This window comes from Kogia breviceps, chromosome 3 (genome assembly GCF_026419965.1).
Source record: "Kogia breviceps isolate mKogBre1 chromosome 3, mKogBre1 haplotype 1, whole genome shotgun sequence".
Classification (NCBI taxonomy): domain Eukaryota; kingdom Metazoa; phylum Chordata; class Mammalia; order Artiodactyla; family Physeteridae; genus Kogia; species Kogia breviceps.
The window spans coordinates 134,053,528-134,068,622 of NC_081312.1; the positions used below are offsets into that span (position 1 = coordinate 134,053,528).

The following is a 15,095-nucleotide window of genomic DNA, read 5'->3' on the forward strand; positions in this document are numbered from 1 at the left end:
ATCTTCCCAAGACTGAACCCAAGGGAAACTTAGACCTTGAGGGCTGCCCCAAAGCTGGGGCTCTAGACGTGGAGTCCACGAGTGAGTGGGTTCCAGGGCTCCATGAACCCTAAGTTTTGGACAAAACTGTGTGTGCGAGCGTGTGGGTGCACGTTATTCTGGGGTGAGGGTCTGTCACTTCTGTGTGACACCTGTGGAGGTCCATGGCCCCAAAAGGTGAGAACCCCTGTTCTTGAACATCAGGGCTGGGAGGAACTCCAGGACTCAGTGGGATCAACTCCTGCATTTACCAGAGAGGAAACTGAGGCTCAGATGGAGACATGCTTTGTCCAAGGTCATCCTGGAAGCTGGTCTCCAGGTCCAGGGCCTTGATGAACCCTCCAGAGCAGTGTTTCTCAGTGCCAGTGGAGGACGCTCTGCCTCTGTGTCCTGGGGGTGGCCACAGAGCAGACCCCTGGGCCCCACTCCAAAGGTATGGATGTAGTATCTTTGCACACCAGAGTTCCTGAGGACAGGGTATGTGTGTGCACGCTCACGTGTTACATATGTAGTGCTTGTGGAACTGACTTCTGGAGCCAGGGTTAAGAGAACGGCTCTGAGTTCCAAACGGTACTTTGCTACTTACTTGCTGGGTGTCCTTGGGCAAGTCTCTTAGCCTCTCTGTGCTTTGGTTTCTCCATCTGTAAAATGGGCAGATTAATAATACCTTCTACCTCATGTGATTGCTGCAGAGATTAAATAGGTAGATAAAGTAAGCCCTCAGCACAGTGCTTGCATGGGATGCCTGATCATTTTCCCTCCCTGCCCTGGTTTGGGATTTGGGGATAGCAGGCTGGCTGGGTGAAGCTTCCCAAATCAAGAATGAACTTCACGTCTGGGTGGTGGCTGGTTCATGTTCTGGGCTGGGGAGGCCCCTCTGGGGAGCGTCTCCTCCTCAAAAAGTCCACAACACGTGCTCCGTGAAGCTCTCCCTGCCCTGAGCACTGACCTGGGGAGCAGCAGCCTCGATGGCACGGGCCTCATCTAATCCTGTGACCTCCCAGCCCCAGGGATGCGGCAGGTGCTCTGCCCCAGGCCCAGGGGCAGCTGGAGGCCCGTACCACCTTGAAAAGTGTTACCAAGAACATGACGGCTCTGCCCCAGGAAACAAAAGGATGCCTCACATAGGCTGAGCCCTTCATGGGCAAAGGACTGAGCAGTGCTGGGAATCACAGTGCAGCCAGTTTCCACTCAGGCCATAGTTACTGGGCACCTACGAGGCCAGGCTCTGTTCTTGGCACCGGAGGGGTGGATGCCACATGAAGAAAACAGACCAGAATCTCTGCCCTTGTGCCGCGTACATTCTAATGGGGAGGAGGGGAAGGGAGGAGATGGAAGATAAAATAAATGAGTACAATTAGTGGTTTGTAACAAATGCAATGGAGGACAGTGGTGCAGGCAAGGGGAACACGAGTCCCAGGGGGCAGGTGTGGGCGGGTTGTGATTTTAAATAGAGCGGTCAGGTCAGGACTCACTGAGATGCCATATGAACAAAGTCCTGAATGGGACAGAAGTGAGTCATGTGGATACTTGGAGAAAGAACGTCCTACACCCGGTATGAAGGCCTATGTTAGATGGCATAATACTAGCTGCCTGTAACATAAACGCAAAATAGTTTAGTTCAAGCTCATTTAACAGTCCAGTGCAGGGGTTCCTGGGGGCAGCATGTTCTTCCAACTGGTGATTCAAGGATTCACGCTCCTTCCTTTTGGACTTCAGCCTCCCGCACCTCCCACTATAGTCATTTTTCCATTTAGCAGGAGGACGGAGAAACATGTAACACAGAAGGCACATCTGCATTTTAAGTTTCTTGGCCAGGAAGCAAGCTACCATCTGCTTCAATTGATGAGAACTAGCCACAAGGCCCCTGTTAAATGCAAGGGGGATTGGGAGAGCTGGTCTGGGGCCGAGTAGCAGCTTCCCCACAGCCCTACAATATGGAGGGAACATGAACCTTTGGGGGTCAGCCAGGTGTCTCTGCTGTGGTCCTGAGTGGAGAAGTGTCCCTGGATGTTCAAGGGTCGGTCAGGTGGCTGGAGTAGAGTGAGAGTTGGAGGTGATGGGAGTTGAGGTCAGAGATAATGGGGGCAGACTGTATAGGGTCACACAGGCCATTGCTGGGTCTTTGTCTTGTTTTCTGAGTGAGCTGGAGCCCCTGGAGGTTCCAAGCGGGGAGGGCCAGGATCTGCCTTGTTTTACCTGGCTCCCTCTAGTGGCTGTGTGGAGAATAGACTGCAGGGGCAGGTGCCTGGTAGGAGTCTGCTGCAGTGGTCCAGTGGTGGTGCCGTGGATGAGGATGGGAAGTGGTGGAATCAATGCAGTTTGAAGGTAAAGACAGCAGGACTTCCAGGTAGGCCATATGTGCGGTGTGAAAGAGAAAGAAAGGAGGCAAGGCCAAGTCCCAGTATGTTGGAGTGGGCACCAGGATGGAGACGGGAAAGTGGTGGAGGTTCTGGATGCATGCGTGGCACAGGAGTTTGCTTTTGGATGTGTCAGAACGCCACTTAGACCTCCAAGTGCAACCCGAGCCTCTCTGAGCCTCGGTTCCTCACCTGTAAAACGGGGGTAGCACACTTACCTGGCGGTGATGGAGAGGATTACCTAACAGGATGGCTGTGAATGGCCCGAGGTGAGTGAGGTTCCCTGGGTGTGACGTCAAGGGCAGTGAGGACCAGCTTGCTGCAGAGAGGAGCTTGTGGCGGGGTGTGGGGTGGGAGGGAAGGAGGGCCTCTCAGAACCACCCCAGGCTTCTTCCCAGCTCTTGGTCTCCTTCCTCACCCACAGCCCCAGATCAGATCACTGTGTCGGAGTTGGAGCTGCTGCTGGGACTGCCTGGCCCTTGAGGGTGGGGACAAACTCCAGCCCAGCAAGGAGCACATGACGTGGGTCCTGAGATCTTATCTCTAGTGCTGGCTTGGCCACTCTTCGCCGTGGGACTTGGTTCAGGGACCTCCACGCCTCAGTTTTTTACCTGTCAAATGGGCCAGGCTGTGGGCCTTGTCACAGAACCGCAGGAAGCACTCCTGGGGGGCTGGCACTGCCACACATATCCCTGCACTGCTCCCAGCCCTGGGTGGGCAACAGACCCTCTGCACAGCACAACCCTCCTGGCGGTGGGCAGTCACAAAGCAGTAATACTTTTATTCCCGTCAGTGATACTGATGGGGCCTGACCCTTTACAAAGGAGAATGTCAGGAAAAAGGAAGAGGAGCAAGGGCGTAGGGGCCTCTCTTCTCGATGCCCCAACCCCTCTACCCACCCTGTCAGTCAGGCCTCCAGACCCAAGGGCGGGCGAGGGCTTGCCCTGCAGGGGTTGACCACCCTTGAGGGCTCCCTACGCAAGGTCATCTGCCAGCAGAGTCGAAGGTGAGTCCAGCAAAGCTCTTCTGGTGCGGACAGCAAACGAAGGGCACAACAGGCATGTTTTCCCCTTGGTGACCAGTCCTGGGCTTTCAGCATCACACTGCAGCCTCAGGGGGGACCCTGCTGGCTCCGCCTCTCCTCCAGCGCCCTGCACACCCACATGGACACCACGGTGGCATTTCCATCGTTGAACTGGACGATGAATGGGTGGCCCTGCGGGGAAGAGGAGGAAGCTGTGACAGGCATTCCCCAGACTCTGCACGTCATCACTTTCCAAGTCCTGTTCTCAGTCTTCCCCAACAGCCCTGTGAGGTGAGGGCAGCTTCAGCCCCATTTCACAGCCTAGATGACTGAGGCCCAAGGTGGAGCAATGACATGCCTGTCTACAGCACTCGCTGCAAACCTCACATTCTGCCTGGTGCTTGGCTACCTTCTCCTGAAACTCCAACCAGCCTGAAAGATCCCCAAGGGTGTGAGCCTATCTTAACTCCACACTTCCTGGCCCTTCCACAGCCCAGCATCACTCCAACAGCTGGCAGGCAAGGCCTGGCACCGGAGCTGCCAGCGTTCCTATCAAGTTGCTGCCCAGAGACCAGAGAATCATCTCATCAGGGGCTACATCAACTCCAGTTTTCTTCTTTGTCTCCAGCCTTCCTATGAACAATCTGCGAGTGGAGGGATGGCAAACATGTCAGGGGGAGGACGGATGTGCTGGTTCGTGGTGAGAAGCTGGGGGCTGGGGACTGGACTCTGGAGGGGCGCTACAGCCTCCATGTGGCCCCCCCAGGCTCTAACCTACTTAGCCCACAGGCAGGCCAGGTTATATTTAGTCAGCCCCCTCCCCAGCTGTCCTGAAGAGACAAGATTCCTCCTCACAATCTTAGGGCCACCTTGGGAGTTCCCAGGAAAGGTCAGAAAAAAGCAGGGGCAGCCATGGGATCACCCTGGCCACAGGTCAAAGGTGAAAGGAAAGCTGGAAAGCATTCTCTTCGCTCCTCTTCTCCAAGTGCTTCTCTGCCAAGGGATGCTCACCTGGTAGCCTACTCTCCTACCAAAAAACTTTGTAGCCTGAGACTGAGGGAGCCACGCTGGGCGAGCAGAGAGCATGGGGAGCTCCCAGCTGCCTTCTCCCCAAGTCCCCCCCTGCTCCTTCTCTCCCTCCCGCTTCAGCCATCCAGCTCCAAATTCCCTGCTCCCTCCTGCTTTCTGAGCCCTTCTTGGGCCCCCTCTGCCTCCCCTCTGGCCAGGCAGGGCTTTTGAGGCAGCTTTCCTGATGAGCTCATCACAGACCCAGGAGGGACGGGGCCAGGGCTCGGATGCCCAGACCCCACTGTGTGTGGGAGAAGCCAAGGACCAGGCTGGGGAGGGGGCGGGAGGTCAGGTCGGGCGGTTGTCCCGCAGGCAGCACAAGCCTGAGGGGGCGCTGAGGTGGGAGAGGCCCAAGAGGGACTCTATCTTGGCTCTCATATGTCCCCCACCCCGACACATATTATCTCACCTTATGTGTGCCTGCCTAAATCAGTGCCTAGATAGAGGGGATTCTTCCTGAAGTCAGTGAGCACATTTCCTTTTCAGGAGGCTCAGAGGAGGTGACCTGTGCCCTTCTGAAGAACAAAGGGAGAAGCTGTGCTCAGGAGCCGAAGAACAAAGGGAGAAGCTGTGCTCAGGAGCCGATGGGCCCCTCCCCTGAAGCCTGGGGTGGCACAGTGTCACTTTCCCAGAATGCCCGGTGACTTTGGGGGCCATATGCTCCATCTCTGTTATCATCTGTTCAGGAACAAGCAGAGCGGAACCGCAGGAGGGGAGTGCAGCGTTCCTCCAGTTACAGGAAGGCTGCTGGCTACACTGCAGGAAGCATTTTGCCCAGGTGCACAGAGGCGGACGAGGAGAGGGTCAGCATCCACCGCTCTGGTGGCGACTCTGCCCCTTTCCTGTCCTCCCTGACTGGGAGGTGACCCCCATCTCCTGTGTACCCCTGATGCTTTACACCACCCTGCACAGGAGTGACCAAGACAAGTGGTTTTGTCCCCAGCCACTGTTGATGGGTTTGGGAGGAATGAGAAGGGGAATCATAGAGGGAGAAAGAGAGGAAAGAGAGACAGAAACAGAGATGGAGGGGAGACCCCAGCCTCTCTAGGCATCCTGGGCTGTGACAGGAGAATGTGGGAGCTGTAGGCTGCCTGGTCCACCATCTGAATGGGCACGCAGAGAAAGCCAGAATGTAGGGAGTGAGAACATGGAGAGTTGTACAGAGGGAAACAGGAGCTGAGATGGCACTGGAGACCCTGGGGGCCATGATAGCCTGGCAGCATCTCTGCCTACAGTGTCCATGCACACCTCACGGTCTGGGGTGGAGGCACTAAGTCACATAGGTGGGCACAATAATCTCCACTTTGCAGATGAGGAAACAGAGGTCACGGTTGACCTGCCCCATCTCCCAGAGCTGCGACTGGATCACAAGTCTCTATAACCCAAACCTACTGCCGGGGGCGCTCCCTGGGCTGAGCTGGGGTAGGCAGAGTCAGATTGCAATTTCCCCTTGCCTTATTTCTGCCATGGGATTCAGGCCTGCCTGGCCAGAGGGGGACTGAGACGGCAGGTCCTGACCCCTGGGACATCCTGGGAGAGTGTGTCAGGGTGGCAGATCACTCTTACTTGACTCTGCCCCCTCCCATCAGCCCTGGGTGGGAAGCAGGGAAAGTATACCGTCACCCCATTTTACAGAAAAGGAAACAGCACTGGGGAGGGGACATGACTGGTTAAGTGCTGGAGCTTCTGGTTGCTACTCTGGTACATTCTCAGGGCTTGACTGCATCCCCTGTGACCCTGACAGCACACGTGCTCCCTTTCCTCCCTGCAGTACAGCAGACACTCCTCCAGTCCTGTGATGCACACGATGCAGGTACTCCTCATGAGTTTAATGAGCAAACAAAATCTGATGGACAATTCTGGCAAAAGCATGAAGATCACTCGGCCTCCCTGAGGTGCCTGAATTCCTAGGTGGCTCCTGACAGGCCCGAGCAGATGCCTGCAACAGCCGGATGCCTGGAGACCGATGGAAACTGCACCGTGGATAGAGTGCTGTGTGCCAGGCCCTTGCCAAGGGGTTTGTTCTCGTTTTCCCACATCCCCATGCTCTGGAGGCGCACACAGCCCCCTCGCAGGTGAGGAAACAGACACTCAGGCACCTGTGTGAAGTCACGCAAGCGAGGGCTGGGCTGGAACCACAACGTGGGTCTCTTGACTCCAAATGCCATGCTCAGGACCACATGCTCTCCTGCACCTGCAACCGGAGAGCTGACCTCACAGCCCTTCTGGGGGGTCTCTGTGTGGTCTGGAGAGGGCTACAGCCCCCTGCAGCCAGACCCTCCTCTGCATCTGGGTAAATGCACATCTCCCCCTAGGCAGAGACATCCAGATATGGACAAACTCGCGGCCCCCTCAGGCTCCAAGGACCAGTGGGAGCATGGCGTGGCCCATCACCTCGGAGCCAGGACACCCACATGCTGCTTGTCAAGAGCATCCTCCTCCCCAGGTGACTGCCCCAGATACCCAGACCTCTGCCACCCACACGGAGAGTGTGTCAGCGGTCAGTCCGCAGAGGCTGGCAGGGCGCGTGCATGCTGGAGCCGCTGAATGATCTCACTGGCCTCATCACCAGGCAGAGCAGGAGCCACTTTCATTCCCCGAATTCTCTCAGGGCCGATTGCAACAATTAAACTGGTAAGAGTTGAAGTATAATGGCCCACAAACTTCGCCACAGAAGGTGGAGACATAATGAAGGGAAAAGGATGGCACTGGAAGACGTAGGATGGATCCAAAAGGCGGGCTCAGGCGAGAGTGAGAGAGATGAGTCAACAACAACCAAAGCCAGCGGCATCACCGGGTGCAGACCTCCCACCACGGGGCCGAGGGGCAGATCGTGCCCGTGCACTAACTCGTGAAGAGAAACTAGAGTGTTCAGGACACCCTCCTTCACTTGGGCACTAGCCTCCAGGGCTTCGCTAGAGTTTGGCCCTCTCCTTCTGTAGTAACGCCCCTAATTTTTGCCCACCGTGTCATCGTGATGAGATGCCTTTCTGATGACTGATGGCAGGCCCTTCCCCATGTGGACAGCGCTCCATGCTTTTGCCGAAGGGGGAAGGGAGAGGAGGGGTCCAGGGGTCCACCGTGTGGGCAGGAGGTGGACGCTCCAAGCCTGCTGCGGAGAAGTACCGCCTGAGGCTGATGTGTCTGGACTCCCAGGCCAGTGCTCATTCACTGACACCTCACTCTCTGCCCTTAGTTGGGCTTCGAGTTTCTTCCCAAATAGGAACCTACCTATTTGGGGTCTCTATAGTCTCTTCTCTTCTATAACCTCCTAAAGAACTTCCTGCATGTGAATCATTTAAGGACTTGCTGGTGTGGCTGCCCGACCGGTACAGTGCCTGGCAGGTCGCAGGCCCTCAGTTGGCCGTGGGCCTGAGGCAGGAAAAAGTGACCTGCCTGTCCTCTCTGTCTGCATCTATTCATCGAGCCCTTTTTGTGGGCCAGGCCCCGGCTGCCTTACATGGCCCGGAACCCACCCATCACCCCCTTTACACACAAAGGAGACTGAGACGCCAATAACTGTGACCTGGAGCAAGGTCACAGAGCTAGAAAGTGGCAGGGTTAAGGGCTGAATGAAGCCAGCGGAGGACACCACACTACTCTGCTCACTGGGGGCGGGCACAGTGAGTTTTAAATTCCTGCTTTTTAAAAGAATATATGGTACATTATTTTTAACTAGTAATTTTTAACTGACAAACTGAAATGACAGTGGCCAAAAGGCAAACTGTGTCCTCCCTGCTCAAAGCTGTGTCAGGCACAATCAAGTAATTTCTTTCATAATCAGCAAACCTATTAAGTATTACATTATGCCTGTTTTATAGGTGAGGAAGCTGAAGCACAGAAAGATTAAGGAATCTGTCCAAGACCATGGCGCTTGAATGTGGTGTTGTCTCCAGAGCCCGAGCCTCAGCCACTATGCTGTCCTTCCTTGTCAGTGCCGGGGCTGGGGGATGGTGACATCCACCCTGCAGCTTCTTCTGCTGGGTGGTCTCTGTTCCTTCTCTTTGGGTCTGGATTCTAGAGAAGCAGGAAAATGAAGACCCAGGGCCTGGAAGAAATTTTCCAGGGCTATGGAGACCACACCCTAGACATAGGGTGGAAATAATAAATAGGATGCCTCGCAGCAGACTGCACCCCAAACCTAAGATCTACTCTGTGGGGCCTTTCTTCATGTCTCCTCTCAAGAGGTGCCATCTCTCCCACAACAAGAGCATACCCTTGTTCTACTGTGTATTATCGTCATTCGAGCCCACCTTATCCTAGCACAGACTGGAAGCCTTGAGGGCAGGGCAGTGCTAATCACATCGGAACTGCCAAGAAAAGTTAGCTGGATTGACAGGTAAGTTACACTGCTTCCCAGGAGCCTGATGCTAGGCTGAGAAGGGCCGTAGGTTGGGTGGGCAGGCCTGGGGAGAAGGCGTCACAGGCTGAGGCTGCTCTAGACTCTCTGGACCACAGGATTCCTCTCTCTCAGGGTGAGGTCCAGGCCACCAGGCACCTCCTTTCCCGCCAAGGACGCCACACGGGACAGAATGCCAAGGACCCACGAGCTCATTCAAGTAAGCAAGCCCAGCCCAGTTACACTCCAGCTAAGTCCAAAACAAGAAGGGTCCCACACACGCTCAGGCGAGCCACAGGGCCAGTCCCGTCGTGAGGCAGGTGCCTGTAAGAGGTGACCTGAGAGGCTGGAGGGGCCCCAAGGTCAACGTACTGCCCATCACTTCACCTTTCCGCACTGGGCCTGCCAGCCTTACTTGAAGGCTCTCTGCATGTCCCTTTAGGATCCAGCCCTCGTGGCAGGGGTAAAACAGTCCTTCTCGGCAATATGGAGGTGCGGTAGGATAGGATGGGACCTCAGAGACCAGCAGGGCTGTAGAGTGTGAGGTGTGCTGGGGCTTCCACACATGTTTGATTCAAATCATTAAGATATTTTAAGCTGTATTTGTTTAAAAACTAATTAAAAAATAATATATACTCTCAACTACGTTCAACTCTAAATGTTACCCTGAATATTGGCAATGTGTTACCCAGCACTGTGATGGTTAACTGATTTTTCTGCAGCTCTTAGGACAGGCAGTCTGCTTGTTAGATCTGTGCATATTACTGACTGCTCATACATGGGCTGACACCTAGGAAGGTTGTGGTGGTGCACTGGGCATCTAAAAGAACTCAGGGCTGTGACGTCCACTCACATTGTGTGTAGGTATAAAACTGTGTGAGCACCACACCAGAGCCAGTGCACTGAGCCCACGAAGCACATCTGCCCAGTGGCCTGGTGCACGATTCCCAGCCAGGGGTGTGGGTCAACCCTGCCCTGAGTTTCCAGTGGTGTCAGCTCCTGCAAGCTTTGAGTCCCTCTTTTCTGACCTGTAGATTTACCATAAGCAATTCATATGAACAGCTGCTAGCTACTGTCAGCAACTAAACTCTAAAATAAAACTTTTCTGCTTTTCCTTTTTAAAGCTTCTATGTGGGCTTAAAAGATGCCTAAGCTGAGAAGGCAACTGGTGAGTCAGGATTTCCTTGATATGGGGCTCCTGAGACAGTATCAGAGATAAGTGGGACACTGATGCAGATATTAGACTATAACCGTCACCTACGACCCTGGCTCTCAGATTTTTGTGTCCTTCAAGAGAAGTCTCATGGACGCCTTTCTAAAGAAGTAAGTGTCTACAATGAATACTTACTTACACATTCATGCTAAAAAAACCACTACTTTTTCCCTATATTAGTATTGAGATCCTGCATTAATTTTACATAATAAAAAGCATTCCACTGCTACAGATTCAAAACTAGCAATCTAATCTCTACTTACTCTGGAGATAACTTCAGATTAGAGAAATTAAATAATTTTTGGAAAAATGCACCTATATCCAGTGTCTGCTAAAGGGCTGACAAGTGCCAGGGCAGTGGGCAGCCTTTATAATATTAATTACATGAGATAATAACCCATGATCATCCCTGAGGTCAATGCTTCCTTCCAGGCTGGGTGTGCCCGAGCTAATCAACAGGGGGAGTCAGGGAAGGAGGTGGCTGGGATGGTGGCTGCAGGGGAAGCCCCAGGCACAACTCAGCAGGGAGAAGCTGAGGCACCTCCACAGCAATTCTTCCATCTGTCCCTGTGTGGGGTAAGGCAAGGAGCCCTGGATTGACAGTCAACAAGCCTTCTCTGGCCAGCCCAGGAGTCATGAGAGCTTGGGAGGGGCCACAATGGCCCCACCTATAAAAAAGAAACTATTCCAGGGGAATCTCCATTCCCCTGGCTTCATCCTTCCACACGGAGGGACCTGTGTTGTTATCACACCCCTCAGCTGTGTCCCCAGGGGGAGGCGTGGCAATGTTGGGAGGAAGTATGGAGTAGGCCCGGAGGGACCTGTGTTGTTATCACACCCCTCAGCTGTGTCCCCAGGGGGAGGCGTGGCAATGTTGGGAGGAAGTATGGAGTAGGCCCGGCTCAGGGGTCTCCTGCCCACAAGGGAGGCTGCATTCTGGCCTGCCCTCTCCTGGTAAGCTTCCAGGCAGGCTATTCACCTCTGACTGGGCTCTGCGGTAAATTCTCAGGAGGGCCCCTCAGGCCACCCATGTAAGCACGCCCTTCAACTCAGATTTTACAGAAGTAGGGGTGATGCTTCCTTTCTGTCATTTCCTGAGTCTTATTTCTCAGCTGGTGTTGAACACAGGGAGGCTGCTGGCTGGCCTCGTCACCCAACCAAATACCCCAGCTCTCTCTGCCTCTGGGGCTGGGTGGGAGGTCTGCAGAGAGGGGTTCACAGATACACGCTGGGCAGCGTGAGGGGAGGTTACTATCCTCCCAGGTAGAATGCATGCGGGGGAGAGGCAGTAAGATGAGGGTGTTTTTCTCCTTCTGAGTTACTTCACTCTGTATGACAGACTCCAGGTCTATCCACCTCATTACAAATAACTCAGTTTCATTTCTTTTTATGGCTGAGTAATATTCCATTGTATATATGTGCCACATCTTCTTTATCCATTCATCTGTTGATGGACACTTAGCTTGCTTCCATGTCCTGGCTATCGTACATAGAGCTGCAATAAACATTTTGGTACATGACTCTTTTTGAATTAAGGAGAAAAACAAATACCGTATGCTAACACATACATATGGAATCTAAGAAAAAAAAATGTCATGAAGAGATTAGTGGTAGGATGGGAATAAAACACAGACCTACTAGAGCATGGACTTGAGGATATGGGGAGGGGGAAGGGTAAGCTGTGACAAAGTGAGAGAGTGGCAGGGACATATACACACTACCAAATGTAAATTAGATAGCTAGTGGGAAGCTGCCCACAGGGAGTTCACCTCTGTGCTTTGTGACCACCTAGAGCGGTGGGATAGGGAGGGTGACGCAGGAGGGAAGAGATATGGGAACATATGTATATGTATAACTGATGCACTTTGCTGTAAAGGAGAAACTAACACACTATTGTAAAACAGTTATACTCAAATAAAGATGTTAAAAAAAAAAAAAAAAGATGAGGGTGTGAGCCTTGCCTATCAGCTAGTGTGGAATCTGCCTGTCTGCCCAGCCCAGTCTACCTGGGCCAACACCCTGGCTGCAGAACTTTCCGAGGCAAGGCGTCTGTTCTGAGACTGTGCTTTCTCAGCCTCTGATTCCTAAAGCTTTTCCACGGCTGGGGTTGGGGGTTCCCTTCTAGCCCTTCATTTTCTTTTAAGACCTCAGAAATGATTTGCAGCTGTGACATGCCATTTCAATCAACCTTCCTGAGTTTATCTTCACAACTGCTACAGAAATAGATGTTTCTTCCCAAATATTCAATTATTAGCAGCAAATTGCTTACCTCCAGCCATCCTAGACTGTACACAGGCATCTAAGGGGGTGTCAAGGCACTCTCCACCTTTCACCCCAGCAGATCTATGTGTTCCTACACAAAGTAATTGGTCAGAAAATGGCCAATCGAGAGAGCAAGATGTTTCCAGAGGTCTCCGCAAGTCATTCTAGGGCCTGTCCTTACAGGGCAGCCACAGGACTTGAGCAGTGTGGTATGGGAGGGGGCACAAGACGACTGCAGTGGGCCACCGTGAGGGGTAAACATGCAGATGCCAGCACTCATGAGTTTGTGTCAGAGGAAGCTGACCCATTTGGGAGGCAGAATGGTGCCACTGGCCCATTTAGCGGGCGCTGTAGTGGCTGCCCTGTAGGAAACTCAGACAGGACTTGGGGGAACAGCAGGGAGCGTGCTGGCTCCCCGCCCCCACAGTCTTGGGCTGAGCAGATACCTAGAGAAATCAGGACCTGAGGGTGCCAGAGGGAGGGGGGGGTCTTGCTCCAACAATGCTGAGGACTCTTGTCTGAGAGGCTGAGTCTGCAGTTCCAAGCAGTGAATATGGGGGCCACTTACAGGCATCTGGACGTTCAAGGTTCATCTTTCAATGTGATGGCTGTGTGGTGGTGGGGATTTAAAGACACAATGCTCAGAAGGATGGATTCTTTCCAGCCCCCTTTTTTTCTTACCTCTTGAGATTTGATGTTTAAACTCTGAGACCTTGGCTCTGTGTGTGTGTGTGTGTGTGTGTGTGTGTGTGTGTGTGTGTGTGTGTGTGTACATGCATATGTGGGCATGTGAGCATGCAGAAGGGGAAGAAAGAATGAGACACAGCACGATTTCTGGCACACAGCAGGCAGCTCAGTAAGCTTGTTGAACAAAACAGAACAAAGTGATTCGACAGTGAGTGAATGAAGAGATGGGGAGAGACTAAGCCTAAAAGCCCTCCCTCTACAAATTCCCAGCCATGCCAGATAAAATGGAACATTTTCCAAAAATCATACTAGATGAACTTGTAAAAAAGAAGGAAATCTGCAAGTGCCAAAAATGAAGAGGGAACTGAAAACCAGAATTTTAAGTGTGTGCATAGAGGTCTTGTAGCCCTAAGGGAGGCTATCAGTTCTAGGAATGTAGGACCTGGAAAGTGTGAAGAAGTAAGTGGACACAGGAGACGAGGTCCACCTGGGGAGCTGGCCTGAGACCCTGAGCAAAACTGGGACTGCAGAACGGGTGAGCCAGAAAAAGTCTGCCCATCAGCAAAGGGGATGCTGTGTGAAGTGGCTCTGAGCCTCATGCACTTTGGGGTTCAATGTACCACTGCTGTGGTCTCAGAACACAAGGCTGCTCATAAACTAATGTAACATTGATATTGATCTAGCAATACTCTGGAGTATCTCTCAGGATCATGAAAAAACATTCTGGGGAAATACTTCTGGAATTCGGTAATTTCCACAGTAATAAGCCCCATTCAGTATGAGCTTACAATAAAACTTCCTAAACGTGTGAGGAAACAAGAGTCAGTGGACACAACACACAGGAAGATCAGAGCTCTCAGAACCAAGGTGACAGAAAAATAATTGGAAACAAAATGTAAAATGATGTACAGTTGAAAAGACTGAAGACATAAAAGAAGAAATTGAAACACTAAGAACAAGATATTATAAAAAAGAGAAGAGAGATTTGAAAAAGAATCAAATATAACTTACAGAAATAACACATATAGTGACTGGAAAAAACAAAAGAAATTCTCCATAGATGAGCCAGATAGCAAGCTGAATATAGCAAAGATAGATTTAGTAAGCTGGAAGAATGGTCTGAAAAAATTACCTAGAGCACTAGTCAGTAACGAGAGATAAACAAAAAATATATTTTTTTAATGTGAAAGAGAAAGACCCAGAGGAAAGAATAAGAAGAGATGAGACACTATGGGATATAGGGTCAATATCCAAAGAGACAACAGCTGAAAATTTTGAGAACTGATGAAAGATATGAATTTTCAGATTCAAAAATCATAATGATCTCGAAGTAGAATAACTATAACAAAACCTATTCCTAGACAAATTGTAGGGAAACTGAAGGATACCAGGAAAAGAGATGTTAAAAGCAACCAGAGAGATAGGCATATCTCTCACAAAGGGCAGCAGCTGAGCAGCTGGCAGATTCTCACCAGCAAGTGCAGAAACCAGAGGACAACACAGTATCTTCAATGCCCTGGGAAAAACTGTCAATCTAAACTTCTAAACCCAATTTAACTAACAACCAAGAGTTAGGGTGGGACTTCCCTGGCAGTCCAGTGGTTAAGACTCTGTGCTCTCACTGCCAAGGGTCTGGGTTCAATCCCTGGTTGGGGAACTAAGATCCCACAAGCCATGCAGCGCAGCCAAAAGAAAAAAGAGGGCAAAGTGAAGATAATCCTAGAACAAAAACTCAGACAGTTTTACCCTCACTGACAGAACTCTTAATATACTTCCAAAAGAAAAAGAAACCTCAGAAGGAGGAAGTAGGATGCAACAGGAATAAGGAACACATAACTGCTAAACACATGGATAAATCTCAACAAGTACTGATTATACAAAATGACAACAGGAGTAATGACTAATTGTGAGGATCTAAAAACAAAATGATAATGAAATTCTGGACATGAAAGAAGGGACTGATCAGAAACTCTTAGGGTCCTTATGTCCCAGGGAGAAAGGCTGTGGCACAGGCTGCTAGCTGCCTCTCAATAAACATTCCCCTTTCTTCCTTAGTGATACAAATCCTGATTTTAATAAGGAACAGTGTCACCCAGCAAAGCA

The 15,095-nt window shown here is 51.7% G+C and overlaps 1 protein-coding gene across 3 annotated transcripts in view; it reads right to left on the reverse strand.

The window, feature by feature from the left end:
* Nucleotides 1–3,151: 3,151 nt before the first annotated feature.
* MAP2K5 (mitogen-activated protein kinase kinase 5) overlaps nt 3,152–15,095 on the reverse strand; it is a 278,593-nt gene continuing 266,649 nt past the window's right edge. For all 3 annotated transcript variants that reach the window (XM_059058573.2, XM_059058575.2, XM_067029606.1), the window contains one exon: nt 3,152–3,615. In XM_059058573.2, coding sequence (XP_058914556.1) covers nt 3,511–3,615 — 105 coding nt within the window. In that variant the 3' untranslated portion in view covers nt 3,152–3,510. The remainder of the gene's footprint in view (nt 3,616–15,095) is intronic.